The sequence below is a fragment of the Lutjanus erythropterus genome, chromosome 9 (assembly GCF_056507025.1).
Source record: "Lutjanus erythropterus isolate fLutEry1 chromosome 9, fLutEry1.hap2, whole genome shotgun sequence".
Lineage (NCBI taxonomy): Eukaryota > Metazoa > Chordata > Actinopteri > Lutjaniformes > Lutjanidae > Lutjanus > Lutjanus erythropterus.
In genome coordinates, this window is record NC_139325.1 from 5981785 (window position 1) to 6000840 (window position 19056).

The following is a 19056-nucleotide window of genomic DNA, read 5'->3' on the forward strand; positions in this document are numbered from 1 at the left end:
AACCAGATTAATCTGGCAAAAACGCTCATGTTTCATTTGCTCTGCTAGATCTATTTGGCTACACCCCACAGTCAGACTTCAAATTTCCAATGTCCTGAATCTCATCAGGCCAATCACAACTGTTTACCTAATAAGGGGTGGGTTTGATACAATGACTGTACACAGGAGCACAACCTTGTTGTCAGTTGAGGCATTGGTCATGCAACTCTCTGAAGGAGAGATCGGGACTCATTGTTGGCCAGTTTAAAACAGTTTAAAACAGCCCATTTTTTCCTTTTCAACAATTCTTTTGTGCAATGCTGCTCCCTTCAGCTCTTTGGATGTTTCACATTGTTGTTAACCTTCGACAACTCATAGTTTTTTCTTTTTTTCCACATCCTGGGAGGTAGCAAACTGCTTAATAATACTGCACATTGTTGAAACAGGAATGCAAAGGTCTTTGGAGACCCTTTAGAATTCAAACTTGCTTGCATGCTTGGTGATAATAACTCTTCTGATGCTCTCACGCAGCTCTTGTCTTCACGATTTTGAAAGCAAGGAACAGGGAATAAAATGACCCTTTTCGGGCATCAAAGCCATCTTTCAATAGTTAATTTATGCCATGTGAGCACCTCCCATTTATTACAAGTGAGTCTAATCTGGTTCTTTTTGTGCTGCTCCCAGCAGCTCTGTAATCAATACATTTTTCCCACCCTTTGGTGGCCACACTTTTTGCCCTATGAGACTGATATTTAGCACGGAGTTCAAGTGTGTGAAGATGTGTGTTTGTGTTCATGCCAATTAGCTAAAAGGGGGCACGGCAGTGGGAGTGGCCTAATGCTAAAAGGTGCATAACTTCCAAAAGGATTCACAGCCTTCCACAGGGTTTAGTGGAAAGCTTTGTCATGAGTCAAAGGACAGCTGATTAACTGTTCATGTCAACTAGCAAAAGGAGGTGTAGCAGTGGAAGTGGCCTATAACCAAACGCACAACTTCTCAAAGGATTCACGTAGTATGAAAAAAATTGTAAAAAGACACAAACACATGCACATATAGATGCATGCATGTATGTGGTCATAGCTATTGTGAATTCACGCTAGTTTTCAAACTGATCTGAATTCCTCAAGAGGGTGTCAACACCCTGATTTATCTTTTTGCGTACTGCATCAAACAGGAACATCTATTACCAAAGTTGTTTCTCTATACACTACACCTCAGGAGAGATTTTCCATGATGTATTTAAAATAATGCTGAACTATAGACCCTTTTACAAGTGATGTCATTGAAAAACTGCACAACCATTTTGTCAACAGAAATATCGGTCTCCCTCAGTCATCCAGATGAGTTATCAAGCTGCAAATATTGAATTCACAACTGTTTCATAGCAATTGGTGGCGTCTATGAAACATGCTATTAAACATGTTGACTGGACTGAGGACGTGATCAAAACTGCTCATGTTTGCAGCGAACATTGACAAGTTGTTATCATCCACCACACTTCCATTTCCAAACTGCACGTGCAGCTTGCTCATTGTTGAGAAACTGTAAAAGGGTCTATATGACCTACAGAGATGCAGCCTTTCACGCTCATTCATACAGACTCTTACCCAGCAGGTGGATCTCATCGATGATGAGGATGGCTACTTTCTGGACGTAACTTCGGTTCTGCCAGCTTCTGCTCACTCCATCCCACTTCTCTGGCGTGGTGACGATGAGGTCGGCCTGTGCTATGGCTCTCATGTCTGGAGTCACGTCACCTGTCAGTTCCACCACTCTGCACGCAGAGGAGAACAACGAAACACTCATTCCAATGTCATTTGCAAGGTGTGGCCCAAACTCTACATATGACAGCAGTTTATTTCAGCTGACAACCCCATTCATAAACGCTTTCTGCTGCTGTGTGATGTCTTCAACTTGTCTCTGTTTTCACTCACTTCCTCCCCAGTTTCTCCTCAATCCTGATCTTCCAGTCCTCAATCCTCTCTCTGACCAGGGCCTTGAGGGGGGCGATGTACACCACCTGAACACACAGCAACAAATACAAAAACTTAATGTAAAGAAACACTGCTGGGTTTCTCAAGTCTGGATGTAATTATTTATTATTAAATATTACTACAGCTGCCCATGTTGGACTATCTCAATGACCAAAACCTCCTGACTGTGGCTCCTACATTCAGCATCAACTCCTCAGCATCAACTGATTAAATAATGTACTCAGAAGTGGGAGGTAACTAAGTACAAATATTTTGTTACTGTACTTAAGTAGATTTTTCAGGTATCTGTACTTTACTTAATCATTTATTTTTCTGACAACTTTTTCCTTTTACTCACAACACAAATATCTGTACCTTCCACTCTTCACATTTTCAAAACAGACTTGTTACTTGTTTTAGTACTTTTAATGCATTTGAGATAAATAATTAATTATTTTTTATTTCAGATCACTGCGTCCCACCTTCCAAACATCAAGACTGATTTCAACCTACATGGACGGGACAATTACACATAGAAAAGATGATTCATTGGCGTATCCATCCGTGTATATAAAGCACAACAGATGTAACAAGATGAAAAACACGAGATGAAAAATGATGCTAAAGACTAAAAAGATGTAATAAAATAAAAAGTTACATAAAAGATATAACAAGACAGAAAAGACCAAACAAAATGGAAAATTACATAAAAGCAGTGGGGGAAAGAGTACTGAAAATCTGTACTCAAGTACAAGTACTGTTACATTACTAAAATATTACTCAATTACAAGTAAAAGTACTAGTGTTTTAATTTACTTTTTATTTTTACACAGAGCACATTTCAGACCCTGTAGTTTTTCACTTTTACTTGAGAAAAAGTTGAATCACTACTTTTATTTTTCTTTTATTTTACACAAGTATCTGTATTTCTGCTTGGGTAAAGAATGTGTGGACTTTTGACATGTCTGAACTTACTGTGTTTCCAAGCATCTGATTTGGGCTGCCATTTTTGTTTTTTACAGGCTTTCTAAATAATCCAGACAAATTACATGGTTAAAATACTAGAATAAAATTGCTCATATTTTTCTCTTATATACTATTCTAATATCTACCTCTATTAATTGCGTATGTGCCACAAAAGTCATAAAATGTGTTGATTTATCATAAATTTACAGTAGTGCACAAGGCCAGTGAAAATCCATTCCAGCTACATGATCACAGTAAGAAAACAACACAACATATTTATGAAACAAACAAACAAACAAAAAAAACTCAAAAAATTGACAGAAACTGAGATGCCTCTTGTTTCTGTGATGCTTCTTGTGAAAAGAGCATCACAAAAATAAGAAAGGGCTGCAACAAGTCAGTAGATTCCTTAAACTAAAACCCTTGAACTCAGCAGTCACACCGGTGGAACCAGCGAGACAAACCTTAGAGGTCGGGTACTTGTTGAAGACCCGGAACATGGCCATCTCTGCTGCGATGGTTTTGCCAGAGCCTGTCGGGGCCCCCAGCAGCACGTTGGTGTCGGTGTGATACAGCGTGTGGAAGATCTGAGTCTGGATGGGGTTGAAGTGAGTGAACTTGTACAGGCTCTCATACTCCCTGTTACCCAGAGCCGTCACAGGCAGCGGCTGCAGGTCCAGCAGCTCTGAGAGGGAAAGATACAACTGGATTATTGTCGTAAAACTAACTTTAAGGCAGTAAGAAGCAGGATACATGAAAATAGAACACAAAAACATTAACTGAAGGTCACATTTCACTTAAACGATCATAACAATTTAAGTAACAAACATGGAGACATATAGTTGTACATCATGTACAGAAAAGATGTTTACTACAGCAATGCAGCTGAGATTAAAGTAATTAGTGACTCAGAAAATGTTGTTCTTTGCATGCTTATTTATGTATCACCTTCATGACATGCAATTAAACTATAGTGATGAATCTGTAGAATGAGATGACACCCAGTTGTTGTGTCAGCCGGTCCACATTTAAACAAAGACAACAAAAGTAAAAGTTCAGAACAAGAACTGTTCAACCTCCTTCAGCTTCTTCAAGTTCAATACAAAGAACGCTGTTTTATCAAAGTGAAAACTGAAGAGAGATCAACTATGAAGTTAAAAAAAAATAAATAAAACATTTACCAAGAGAACATTATTCTTTTGTGTCTCTAATTTAAGTGTTTACACCAGGAAATTACTTTTAGTGTTTTCTGTTTATTGAGCACACAGGGAACAATGAATGTTCAGTACAATACTTTCCTTTAAATCATTATTTTTCATTTGTCTTTCTTGCTAACAGAGCTAAAAGCAGCTCCTGTCCCTGGATGCTGGACCTGCATTATTGAATTTTTTTGGCCACTTCGGGGCAGCAGAACAAACTGTAAAAAACAATGCTGCCATAATATAATGTCTTATAAAGTTTTTGTTGTGGTGAACATGTTGACGAACAGCCACCATTTCCATACCTGAGGCATTTCCCCAGTCGTATTTGTGTCCACCGTAACAATTCAAGTCCAGTATTCTCTCTTTTAGTTCTGGCTTTGATCTCCAACACCTCCTGACAGACATATGGCTCTTCAGCTGCTAAATGTTCCATTATCTATGTTTTCAAACTGTGTCTGTCTGCTGTTTGCTGCTTGGCAGGTAGTGTACAGCAAGATTATTCGAGCTTTTTCACTGAAAACAGCTGCCTGCTGAGCTAAAAGCAAATGGCAACCTCCAAAGCTGCAAATTGCGCTGAAGTGCCAAAAACTGCACCACAATTAAGTTGGAAAATATATTTTAAAGGATCAAAATTTTGGAGATTAATCCTTGTAATGGGCCAACCTCTTAGGGATTACATTTTTTATTAAATGTAGACGTCAAGTCTGTCAGATGGAAAATTTACTGAGTTCCCAAATTTCTTTCATTTGAGAGCATCATCATGGTGAGAAGTCATTTTATTTTTTAAAGTTATCTTAATGCTAATAAAAATACACATTTTTAAACCATAATTCTTATTTAGATTTGATTTAGAAGGACTACAGAGTTGACATGTTATGGTTGAGCAGTATTCCTGCCTTTTTCAAACCAGGAAGAGTGAACATTTTCAGAAAAAGCTGAAAACAAGGACAATTACATTTTTATACCTGTGTTATCAGTAGGTATTGTTAGTTTTATGGTTTGAAGACTTTAAAACATATTTAAATAGTCTGAAGTTGTGAATTCTGGTCTGGGTTGAGAGCAAAAGAATTAAAGCAAACCAAAACATTTCATTAATTACATGCATTTGATATATATAAATCCTTAAAGAATAACACGATTTGTCCCAACTCTCCAGAATGGATGATATTAAAAACTGTTAGATGTGAAAACATTGATTTGTGCAGTTTTTTTTTTTTTTCATTTTTCTATCAACATCCATAGAAAGAGAATAAATATTGGTTCATAGTACTGTCACAGTGTCTGGATGACTCTCTTCTAAATCTCTGGGCTCTGATGTTATCAATAATCAACCATATCATATATATCTGATGCTGAGTTCTGTGAAGATAGTATTCTGGTTGACTGCCAAGACGTTATATCTTCTGATGTAAACTCATGTTCTTCACGTGTCTCTACTTAGCATCAGATTTACTGTTGTTGCGTGTGTATAATAGAAGATGACACACTGAGACTTTTGTTGTATTAATAAAAAGAGTGGAGATGCTGCCCTGCCATCAGCCTGTGATATGATCTCCTCTGTGCTGTCTGTGGGCTTTTTCCCTGATAGCTGCTGTAATTGTGTCTGCTCTCACTGAGGGGAAGTGTGGTCGGAAATAATATGCTGGTTCCTTCCTTACAGTCTGGAAGGGTGAAGGAGTGGAGTACAGCAGGATTAGATGCTTTTGTTCTCTAGTCAAGATGAGGTTTTCATGTCTCCGTGAAGCTTCCAAACAGCTGAGCCATGCTGCGGTGTCGAGCTGCTGTTTTAAGTCGACTTCAAGCTACAGTTGGTGTTTTTAGGGAACCTATCCTTTGGCTTATGTCAGTATAAGATTTTAGTATCAGCTTAGGTTTCTTTCACAATATAAAATATCCTTCTATCAATGTATGGAAATCCTACGTGATGTCTGTGATAGTTTAGTCCAACAATTTATGGCAAATTGAAACACCAGTTTAAAAAAAAAAAAAAAAAAAAAAAAGACATGTAACAAAGAGGCCAGTCACACGTCCACTGGTACTGACTGTTTACTTAGTTTCATTTAAATGTATTAAAGGCAAACAGCCATGAAAGCACACAATGAATACACCCTGACTCCCTTATCTCTTGATAATGGATATGAGTGACATGCAAGCAGCCAATCATTTAACAGGTATGTTGTTTAGTTGCACCATTAACATGTGACACAACAACAGAAACAGTGTGGAGTGAGAAAATGAGTGAGGTGACCTGTGAGGCTTCATAAATAAAGTGCTTAAATTAAAAGTAAGGTGGGTTCATTCCTCGATTTGCAAACTGTGGTATGTACACCGCTGACTTCCTTCTAGTGGTATGTGGAGGAATATCAGACACATTTTTTTAAAAATAAGTTACTTAAAATCATATGATAATATAGAAAATATTACAAAATTTCAAATGAAAATACATCTGATATCATTGAAATGTAATTTGAAATGCAGATCCCAACTGCATCTGACAGGTATAAACGAGAGCTGGAACGTTTATTTAGACTTAAAGTCTGTTTTTTCAATAATATGTTTGTAAAAGAGAGGTTGTTGTCCAGTGAAAAAGCATTGAAAACATATGTAACCCAGATTTTGTGTGTGAGGTGCATCTGACTGAGCTCCACAGTCTGAGAGCAGCTCACTCGACTCTGGTTTAATCTAACAGATTCTCCCTGTACATTTACTGCCACTAGACAACTTTACTGCTAAATCCTAGTCCCTCTGCTCTGATCACCAACACCTGTCTGCTCTGACTGCAGCCACCAGCACCCCCCCACTTCTCCTCTCTGTTTCTCATCCCGACCCACTGTGCGCACACATAACACTGTAGTGTTTATGGATTGTATTGATGGAAAATTGGTCAGAAATATTCACTCCTATCAAACTGCAGACAGCACAGAAAGTTTGGCTGCTCATTTGCTGCTGTTTCCAAATGTGCAGACAGTACAGGGCCTACGTAGGCACACACTTCAGGGTGGCGTGAACACTGCCACAGTGCGAGTATGATACACTACTGACTAGGGCTGTACAATTAATTGCAAAGTAATCAAAACTGCAATGTGGCCAAGTGCAATATCCAGATCACAGAACCAGAATGAAGTTATGTGATAAAGGAAAAATGTGATAATGTTATAATGAAGTACTGTAGTACTGTAGAGATGCCCTGCCCTAAAGGTCTTATTCTCCAGATGTTTATTTGGTACAGACTTTAACAAATGTCACAACATCATTATATTATAGATTTATAATTTTAATAATAGGATGCAAAATGATGCAAAAATTGCCATTCCCACTAATCATATTGTATATCACAATTGCAATTTCATTGAAAATAATTGCAATATGATTTGTTTTTACTAAACCGTGCAGCCCAAATACTGACTGCACTAGCAGGGAGTTTGGATCTTGACGATGGGCTGCAACAAACATTCAAACTGTGTTAATGATGGAGCACTGTGGAGCCCGAATGATTACAGAGCATATCACATGGTCACATCCATCGCCAGTTCCACCACTGTTCCACGTCATATACGTCTCTGCCCAGTTTCCCGTCTGCCTATACTGTCCAACAAAGGCAAAAACCAAACCTCAACAAAAACCAGTACAGTAACTGTCTGTACTGTAAGAAACCAACAGATTTACTATCAGTATTTTAAATTCAGGTCAAGTCAAGTCAAACCCCTGTAGCCACATCATAAATGTGTGTTTGAGTGTGTGTATGTGTGCGTGTACCGGTGTGTGGGGGGTGTCTCTCGGGTAGGATGAGGTTCTGGAAGTTAATGATGCAGACGGCCTCGGCCCCCAGCCAGCGGTCAGACACCGCCTTGATGTAGTACTGGGAGGGCAGGGGCTCAAAGATGGGGATGGTGAACACGATGTTCTGAGGCTCCCCTGTTACCACCTGCAGGGTGGAAAACACACACACACATACACACAACCGTAAAGGTGCAGGAAATAACAACACACATGTAGTCTTTGAGGAACACTGTCCTCGTGTCAACTGAGGTCCAACATATAAAAACTAACCGGTTTCTTCTGCAGGAGGAAGTACTCTGAGTGATAGATGTGATCATTGATGGGATCCTCCACCCACAACCACCACGGCTCTCCCACCGACCCATGGACCTGAACCAGCGAGGGAAACATTTCATTCAGACATTTATTTCAACAAGCAGTTGTTGGAAATTCATGACGAGAAGTTAAATTTTCAGGAGAACCAAACCAAACAAAATAAAATCCTGAAAAATAACTATATATACTATATATTTATCAGTGTCAAAATCTGGTATCACCAGAATACTTCACAAATGCAGATTAGTCTGGAATCTCTCACTTCATTATTTTTGATTTCCAAGGGGAAGCAGGTGGACAGACCTACAACCAAAAACAGTTTGCTGGTTTGTAGTCTGTTTCAGGGGTCAAACATTCACTTATTTACTACTTATTCAGTTGAGGCGGCAACGTCAGGTCACCCATGCTGAACTCCACACAAAGCCAAAATGCAAATTGCAAGGGTACTGCTTGCCCACTTGCCCAGGGCAAGTAAAATGGCATGTCAGGCAAGTAAATCTGACAACTTTTTCTTTTTGAGTACAAATGACAGAAATTAAATGACACAAACTCCACCAGACAACCACAAAAGAGTAACAATAATAAAAATAATAAAAATTACTTATAAAAATTAAAATTAATCGTGAGAATAATTTTTCATGAGACAATGGTAGAAAATGCTGTTTTCAGCCCCTCAAATATGAAAGTTTCCCACTTTTCTCTGTTTATTGTCACATTAAATTCAGTATCTTTGAACTTTAGACAAAATGAGACATTTAAAGACATTCCCTTGGACTTTGAGAAACTGTGATGGACATTTTCACTATTTTCTGAGATGATACAGACACTGAAGCTCTATTTGGTCATTGTTGTTATTTGATAACTGCTAATAAATAAAACAGTTTGTACTGAGGCAAGTAACAATTGTCTCTTTGGGCAAGTGAGTCAGAAATCTACTTGCCAAAGTCAGTTCAGGTCAAGTGAACCAGATGTGAAGGTTTTATTTGCCTCTGAGACAAATATTTGCTGGTGTTTTTGGTGTATGTGTGACTCGACAGTACATTAAAATGTGTTTCTGAAAACATATGATGTGAGAAACAGACAATGCAGTAACATAGTCTTGATTCATATTTGATCAGTTTGACTGTTTGATGTGAGTTTTGGGAGCCTGGTGTGTTGTAACTTGAAATGTGTGATGTGTGACTTTTCAAATCTGGACTGGTGACACTCGCCTGTCAGTCATCGTCAGCCCCATGTTAGATAAATAATTGTGACTGTCCTGACAGTGTACAGGTCTGGTGGAAATCTGTGTTAAAGGGAGGGGGACCAGTCATATCTGCCAGAGCGAATGAACCATGAGCTCACAGATTCACTGATTATTCAATGACACCGTAGAAAGGTACTGTTCAGCTCGTGGTATTGTGGGATTGTTCAGCATGTTATTTAGTCCTCACAGTATGTATGAAGTGCTCCAAAGTAAAACTTTGAAAACACAAATCATAGATCATTGATGTCACCTGATAAATCTATGCAATCTGTGAATGCACAAATGCTGACTCACTGGGCTCAAGGAAGAATTACCAACCAGGCAAAGCTGGCAACTGCCCAACGGCCCCAGACTCTCAGTGTGGCCCCAAAGGCCCCGTGCTGTCTCTGATGGAGGGCTTCCTCAGTGCTAAGACTGTTGTTATTCATATTGTACATTAAAAACATATAAGGTCTCTAAAATACTAAATACTATATTAGTCACAGATGACACAAAGTTATTATGTAGTGGTCAGAAGTTGGATCATGTTTTGGATACAGTGGAAAAAGATCTAAAATGCTAAAGAGTTGGTTTGATTGTAACAAATTAGCACTGAATTTAAGTAAAACAAGAAATATAATCTTTGGGAATCACTTAACTAACTATTAGAAGAAACTCAACATAAATAATATAAAAATAGAAAGCAATGAAACATTTCTTGGAGTAATAATGACAATAATCTATGCTGGAAGCCAATTATATTGAAACTAAAACATGAAAATAAATTGAAATATTATATAAAGATATATTAAATCATTCTTCATTATATACCTTATACTGCTGTTTCCATTCATGATCTACTGTGTGGAGAACACACTAAACCTAAACTAAGAACACACTAAAAACACTAAAAGGCCTGACTGACCTCAAAACCAGTCGAGTCATGTATAAAACAAAACATGAGGTTTTAACCCAGCAGCAGTGTTCAGAAGCTGTTTGAAATGAGAGACAGTCAACGTGATCTGCAAAGGAATTTTTATGTTCAAAAAGCAACCAGTGAGGAGCGACACTAAAAGCCATGACAAATATTACAGTCAAAGGAGGTGCTCTGTGGGATAACTGTCATGACGAAATGAAAACATGTTCAGCTTTGAATAGATTTTAGAAGACAGTTTAAAAATAACACACTGAATGCATATGGGAAGGATGATCAGAGGGAGGAACTGGCAAAATAAGAACAGAGGACAGGATGTGTAGTTGATTTTGATTTGTGCTGTTTTGTGTATTTTATTCTGCTTATTTGCTCTCACTGTGTTATGAATGTTTACATTTGATTGAGTTGCGTTTGATGAAAATTGGGGCAAAAAGAGTTTATCGATGAACCATAAAAAAAAGGGGGGGACTTGATTTGAAGTATCCACTTCTTCTTACTCCTTTTCAGACATGAATTAATTTTCTCTGTTGAATGTTTCCTGTTTGTTTGCTTGCTTTTCTGTACTTGTATATTCTATTGTGTTTTCTTTTAACATGTTTGAAATAAACGTGTCATTCAGGATGATCTTATTTAACTTTTTGTGGTTGCTTTTTTAATATAATAATGCAAATACATATCCCCCAACTGCAGACATCACTTCAATCCTACTCTCTTACCCACAAGCTTAAATGCAAGATAGAAATTGGTACCCTAACTCATTGTTTTGATAATGTTGGAAACTGCAAATGTATTGGTCTAATGTGTTATCTGAAATAGAAAAGATATTGTGTTTAAAACTGGAGATGGACCCTGTGTTTCTCATATTGGGCCTCCCAAGCCGACGTTTAACATCAAAACATAATAAGAGGCTGTATTGTATTCTTACTTATGCAGCAAGGAAGAATATTTTATTGCAGTGGATCAATGAAAAAGTACCAACTGTTAAAGGCTGGCAAAAAGTGGTGTTTGATCTAGTACCATCAGAGTACCTTACATGTACATTACATTTAAAAACAGATCAATTATATAATGTTTGGGAACCCTATTTGAACTACGTAGAGCCTCGGGTCTCTAATATCATGTTGCAGGGTTTTCTTGATTGCTCATACTGCACATTTTTACTGTAACCCTGGGTATTATTTATATGGATCTGAGCTGGTGTTCTGTTTTTTGATTTGTCTGTTTTGTTTTGCTCTGTCTGTTTGTTTGCTTGATTTGCTTTTTATTTCTGTGGACCATATTATGTATTCAATCTTTACTTGTATATGATAATGCAAATAATATACATCACAATAAAAAAAAAACTGAAGCGGCATTGGTCTTAAGGTGGCACCTGCATTTTTTTTCTCTAATATTAAGACCCTGTCTAATAAAGGACCCTGTTGTCTATTTTGGTTGATATTTTGCTAGATGATGCACATTCTTAAGAAAACTGGCGCTCAATCAAATAAAGACAACATAACATACAGTAAGCAGGGACAGGATCATAGTCAAGCATGTGAATGGTTCTTCACTCTCTGTGACTGAGGGTGTATGTGTGCATGTGACAGGACAGTCTACATGTCACTTCACATCGTGTTAAGAATTAAATTTGAGGGGAATAACAGTGAATATTTGGAACTGGTGGACGTGAAAAGGGTCAAATTTTAAAATGTTAAAGACTCAAAAACATCAGCTGTTTAAGGTTGGAATAAAGAACAATAAACAATGCTCTCAGGGTTATGGCAGTATGGATCATAATGTGTCAGTGTGGTCTGTTTCCTGGGTGCCATCAGGGAGGCGGCTCATGTGTCGGTACATGTGTCCTGGCTCTGCAGCCGGATCAGGGCTAAGCCAGCCGGTCTTCCATTACCACTCTCCCATGATTGGAGCATGCATTGCTAATCGGACATAAACATTCATCTTCATATTCAGCCCAGCTACAATGAGCTTCCTATTCCGCTCAGATTCCATGACAAACTGTGGACTAAGCTTCCCATGATCCCCTCTGGCCTGTCTGCCCACTGAGGTGGGACACGCTGGCGAGGCCTGGAGGCATTCTGGCTCACAAGGACAGATGGAGATTCCACGGCTGTAAGAATAACAAGGTAGGAGGAGCAGAACATGTGACCATGACTGCCACACCACAGCCAACAGTAGCCAGGTTTCCATCCAGAAGCATAACAAAGCTTAACTCAACTGGGAAAAAATAAAAAATAAATTAAATAATTATTCATTTCCAGGTGATTATTAGGAGTTGGTTCATGGAGATAAGCATGCAGCAGGTGAGTAATGAATCAACCCTGGTCTCATTGAGCCTGTTTACACCTGGTATGAACATCTGTCTTGTGTCATTCGAGTGGACAAGTGGACAGCTCTGTGCACAGGTGTGAATGCATCTGTGACACACTGAGATTCGATCACTCTGACCACATTCTTTCAGCAGTATGCAAAAATGTTTCCTGGACCACACTGAGGAACTACCTACTCAACTGATGTCCTGTCAGTCCACACAGAACAGCCGTTTGACTTTCCATTTGGTTCACTGTGATGCAAGTGACATGTTTGAGCTCTCTTACCTGCCAGGAGGAGCAGCAGATGTCCACTGATTTCACCAGTTAACTAGTAACCACAATATCTCCAGACTTGTGTGTGCCATTTCGAGAGTTGTTCAGTGAGGAAAAACTTAAACTTTCTGAAACATTAAGTTGTTATTTCCTTGTAAAAAATACTGGGCCTCGTGCATGACTCATTTGTATGAACAGATTCAATCTTAAGTTGTTTGTGTGAACAATCTCAGAACTTTTGTTTCATCAATATTTTTATACTTCCTGTTTGTTCTTAGGTAAGAAGAAAACTTATTGTAAACATTTTGATTGTGATTCCATGTCTACCTTTTTAAAGCAAAAAGGCCTCTGGAGTAATACATTTATTGTCTGAAATTTATCTTGTTTCAAACTATTTTCAAATCATTATTATTAATTTAATGGTTTTTTTACTGTATAAAAAACCCTTCCTGAATCATCTACCTACAACTTACGACTGGCAGATAAGACTTCCTAGTGACTTAAGTTCGATCTATTACAGTATTCATTTATTCTTTGCAGAATAAACTAAACTACAGCTTATTTATGCAGGGTCACAATACTGATTTTTTTTTTTTTAATTTAGTACCTCAGATGCCATCAGGCCACAGAAACCCAGTGATCTCCACTGTGGCTGTATCTGCTCAACTATGTTCAAAATGGTGGTGTTGAGCTGTCAAGATAGTTTTGGTTTTATCAGTCCAGGTTTTGCGATGTCTTTCTCTGAGATTTCTGCTGACCACCCAACACAACAGAGAAGACAGGACTTTCATTTATGGTGCAAACAGCAAGGAAAACTGACACAGAAATATTAACTGGAGGTATGTACATCTCACCATTACAAAAAGCTGAAGAACCCAAAGTAGATGTTGTTTCATATAATACAATATTTAGAACAAATCTCTACATTTCAAAGCACTGTGTTTAAAGTGTGGGCTGCATTCAGATTTGAAAAATCAAATCGTTGTGTTGGTTCTGTAAAAAAAATCAGGGAGCAGCAAAAAAAAAATCAGAGAACAGTAAACATAGTAGGCTAACAAATATTTCAGGTGAATACAGCAAACATCTTGAAAACAATGTACTTCCAATTCAAGTTTACTGTTTGAAGCTCAATCAAACAAAGAGCAGCAGTATGGTCACATGGTACAGAACACCGGATGTGTTTACCTGGTCGTTCCAGCGAAAGTCAGGCGTGATGATGAGACGAACCCGCAGGACGGTGCGTGTGATTGGCTGGATGCTGGCCTCCATCGTGATGGAAGGGATCTGGTGGACACACTGTTTGACTGATAGCCCCACGTTGACATGGTGCAGCATGTGACCTGGAACAATAACATGTCTTAAGTCATATTAAGTAAATCTGATGTAGTGCAAACAGATTACAGTAAATAAAAGCCAATAATCAAACAATAGCTGGGCATAATATACTGTATATTTCTGCAGCAGTAAACTTGACCTGACTGTATAAAATGACCTATAGTGACCTCTAGGATAGTCACAGTCCCATGAACCTTCACAACCACAGACTAGAGTCCTGGAGTGTTCAGAGGACGGATGACTTTCATAAGTATTTGGACAATAAGAACTTCTCTGTGCAGTCCCCAGAACAGAAGTGCCATCTAATTGCTGAAAAATGCAATTCTTACAGAAATCTCCAAATTTAAAACGTTTTTGATCCCAAATCATAGAATGATTTTTTTTTCTACAGTGTTCCTTGAAGTCCTGTTGTCTTAATTTGGAACTTTAGAGGGATTTATGGCCATTTTTATCACTTCTGGTGTGGTCAAAAATGGTTAAACTCTGAACAAATAAATGGAACCATAACTCTCTAAAATTTCAACATTTGAATAGCCTAAAGAAAACATGTTTATTACAGATATACGACTAGAAAAACTTGACATACTGCATCTCAAATTAATCTCCAGGTTGCCAGCTTTCAGATGATGAATAACATGTTCATGTGTAGAGGTGGGTGTTGGTACTCATGACCTTTAAGGTACCAAAATAACCCAGTAAGATGTAACAGGCCTATTGAAATGTGTCCAGTCAAACCATACTCACATTAGAAAACAACATTAGTATTCATATGGTTTTGCTCACAGCCAGTCATGGCAGGAGTTCTTCAATATAATGCAATGTGTGATTAGCTCATGTCTGCAGCAGCTACAACCCAGCCAGACTGTGTCTGACAGTACTGAAGTCCAGCGCAGTGTATTTGACAGAGTTGACAGTTAAGCGTGCAGAGATGCCACCAAAATGTTTTGAAGGTATAATTATGCTACACATCTGTGGCATTATCATTTAGATAAATAAGGCAGTAAATGAGGTACTTTGTTGGAACCAGTATCACCTTAAATACATATTTTCCCCCTGGTCTGTAGTGTTGTTTATCCATCTAGATAGTTTGGTGAGAGTTGCAGAGTTTTGGAGATATTGACTGTAAAGATGTCTGCTGTCTTTCCAATATAATGGGACTAAATGTCACTTGGCTTGTGGTGCTCAAAGCACCAAATAAAACAAAAATACAGTGTCTCTTTCAAAAAATCATGACCTGGTTGATCAAGATAGTTCACAGACCTTGTTGTGAGCAGTTTCATATGGGAACTACTTTCTTTCAAACAGAAAGGAAGTAGGTCCGGTAGATTCTAAAGTAGTTCTGGGAGATACTTCTACTGCAGAAAGACAGGAGTTACTAGATAAAACTGCTCACAACACGGTCTGTGGATTATTTTGAGCAATCAAGTCATGATTTCTGGAAAGACACACTACTGCTGAGTTTTCCAAATGTATTTTTTGTCACTTTGTCACAACGCAGGACTTATATCATGATATTGGAAAGATGGCAGATATCTCTACAGTTCAAATCTCCAAAACTTACATTTTGGGGGTGAACTGTCCCATCAGGGTATTGGTATTATGATAAGAAGCTTTATCTATGTGGGATAGATTGTTGACCTGCAGTCCTGCCCCCAATAATCCCCAGTCCCCCCATAAAAAAGACAAAAATGGGTCTATGGTAGGAGGGCAGGAGTGGAAGAGGTTAAAGTGAAACATCTGTTCAAGAAGTGTTGGGTTAATTGGTGGGAGCTGAACACAGAGAGGAAAAAAGCCTGCCCTGACCGCTGTAATGTAGTTATACTGTGGAAATGTTCATTATCAGGACAACATCTAAACATGGATGAAGTGCAGTGTTTGTGTTAACAACAACCAAATAAATGTGAGCCTATTCAAAAAGCAAGAAGCATATGTTTGTTTGTTTTTTTAAATAAAGACTCAGGTCTCAGGCCCCAGACATCATTTAATGTAAACTCTATTGAAAAAAATGTATAGCATATGTTCACCTATTTTATGTCTGTGTTTCAGTGTGGTGTAGAATCATGTTTACAGTCTGAATACATATCCAGCAGTGAAGGCAGGGTTCAGTTGTTTTTACCGATCTCATCCTTCCTCATCTCCTTCAGTTTGTCCACGGTCAGCTTCTTCTCCTCCAGGCGGTTCAGCACCACGTGGCTCAGGGTGGGGAACTGACGGAGAGGGTGGGCGAAGCCCCACAGCCGCTTGTCGATCACTTTACAGAGGGTGAGCAGTCTGTAGGTCATGGCCGGCCACCGCTTCCTCAGAGCGATCTCAAACAGAGCCCTGACGATCCGAGCGGCGTTCTGTCACAAGTGACAAAAGGAGATGACAAAAAGCAACATCAGTCACAGAAGTGCACATTTTTAATAGCTGCATTCGCAGACAGATTATTTCCCCTTTTCCAAAAACACCGGTAGTTTCAACACTACACTTTAAAGTTGGACTAAAAGAAGTGAGAGACATTTGCAGTGGAGCAGCAGCTGTACGGTCCATCATGCTGCATGCTGGTGATTAATCATGTGCGATGAGGAGGAGGTCTGGCCGGGTTCAGACATCCAGGTTGGACACAGCTGTGAGCTGATGGATTGCTCGTGTCAGTTCTGGAGGAGAGGTCAGGTGGCAGTGTTGATGGCTGATAGACTGCTCAAGCCTGCACAGGCTGTGATTGATTCGGTCAGGTGTTAATGTGATCTGATCGTCTGGTGAGGTCTGAACGCACCCTGGATTATTGAAATCTGGCAGGCAGGTCTGAAGTCTGAGAGAACAGACGTACTAAAAAAGGATCCTGTTAATCTTCGTAGTAAAAACACCAAGACTTTACTACAGTTTCCTTTTTAAATACAAAAATAACTGCAACCAACTTCACCAGCACGTATTCATTCATGTTTTCTGTCAAGGCTCAACAATAGAGCTTGCCTGCGCGAAGGAAAATGCCACATCGGGCAAGTAAATCTGGCAACTCACATGCCAGACCAGGCAAGAGGTAAAAAAGAAGTAAAGTATTAAACTTTTTTTGATAATTGATAAACTATTAAAGTAATTTTGTGTGCAAAAATTGCAGAAAAAGCTCTTTTTCTAGCCTATCAAATATGGAAATTTCCCACTTTTCTTCATTTATTATCATTCAGGGCTGCCAGTGATGATTATTTTCATTGATTAATTGATTAATTAGTCCCGTCACAATGATGTCAGCTGAAAAATAAGTACAAACATGTATGATCAACATGTTTAGAACTATTTTTCAAGTGTTTCTGCAGCGATTACTTTGATTATCAATTAATCTGTTGATCATTTTCTCCATTAATCAATTATCTGTTTGGTCGACAAAATGATGAAAAATATTGATCGGTGTTTCCCAAAGTTCAAGATCACATCAAATGTCTTGTTTTGTCCACAATCCAAAAATATTCAGTTTACTGTCAGAGAGAAGTAAAGAAACCAGGAAACATTCACATTTAAAAAGCTGAAATCAGAGAATTTCTTGAAAAAAATTCTCAAACCAACTGATCGATTAAAAAATTATTAATTAATAATTATTAAAAAATAGTTGGCAATTAATTCAATAATCGAATCATCGAGTATTTGTTGCAGCTCTATTATCATTTAAACTAAATATCTTTGGGTTTTGGTCAAACAAGACAAAACATTTAAAGACATCAGATTGGACTTTGGATTTTTCACTATTTTCTGATTCTTTTAGACGTTGCAGCTCTAGATTAAACATGACAATTACTTTATCTTTGCTGATATTTGATAACTGTTAAAAAACATAATTAAATAATCTGCACAGGAGCAAGTAAAAATTGACCAAAATTGAGCAATTAGATTTATGAACAATTTCTCGACCAGGGAAGTAAAAAGAAACTAATGTTGAACTCTGTGTTTGAGGTAAAACAGTAGCCATGTAAGTATTTTTAATTTTTAATATTGACATAATTTTGCCACCTGTTCAGAGCTTCCTGATATCTGAACCACTAATCTCAGGTTTCACTGTGTGCTGAAGTTTAGGTTTGGTGTCTTTTTCAGGGTTTTATGCTGCACATGTTTAGTTGATCCTTGGTGTTTCTGGACTTCCACTCTCTCTCTGTTTTGTTGACTCTTCTGTGGTCAAGTGCAAAAGCTACAGAAGCGTTTATAGCTGCACATGGACAGAACCGAAGCCACTGCTCAGTGAGAGTGTGTGCCACTTTGTGGTTGGAAGAGTGTGGGACGTGAAATCCTCTCTGCAATCACAAACTACCCAGCAGACACACATCAGTCCTATTAGTGCCAAGAGGGAATGTGCCTGAACTATTCTAAGTATTCAGCCACATGGAGTCAGTTACTGTGGGAAATTTTTGGAAAGATGGAGAAGGTGAGCAGACAGACAGAAAATGAAGAAAGTACAGAGAAACCTTAGCTTCCTGTATTATGTGCATGTAAATATATTAATATGTCATCTTAATAGGATAAAGTTGTGTTGTTTGCTGAATTACTATACGGTTTCAAATAAAATGGTACAAGCCCAAAAACTGACCTACAGTCTCAGTTTGGATCAGTGTCAGTGAGCTTCAGTTTTCTCCTTAAATAATCTGTTGTGTTGTAGTTTTATTATTTTATTCCACAATTTAAGGTAAATAAAAATATGGGAAAAAATGATGTGAGTCTCAGAACAAATCATTTTACAAACACACACACAGAGTAATATTTTGAAGCTTCTCAATGTGAATATTTAGTTCTTTTT

At 38.3% G+C, this 19056-nt stretch overlaps 1 protein-coding gene across 1 annotated transcript in view; it reads right to left on the reverse strand.

Annotated features, from left to right (window-relative positions):
- ascc3 (activating signal cointegrator 1 complex subunit 3) overlaps positions 1 to 19056 on the reverse strand; it is a 227563-nt gene that overhangs the window by 47286 nt on the left and 161221 nt on the right. Inside the window, exons 20-26 of the mRNA XM_084725987.1 lie at positions 16411 to 16636; positions 14145 to 14299; positions 8171 to 8269; positions 7877 to 8045; positions 3383 to 3603; positions 1914 to 1999; positions 1587 to 1753 (exon numbers count right to left, since the gene is read on the reverse strand). Of these exons, the coding sequence (XP_084582113.1) occupies positions 1587 to 1753; positions 1914 to 1999; positions 3383 to 3603; positions 7877 to 8045; positions 8171 to 8269; positions 14145 to 14299; positions 16411 to 16636 (1123 nt within the window). The remainder of the gene's footprint in view (positions 1 to 1586; positions 1754 to 1913; positions 2000 to 3382; positions 3604 to 7876; positions 8046 to 8170; positions 8270 to 14144; positions 14300 to 16410; positions 16637 to 19056) is intronic.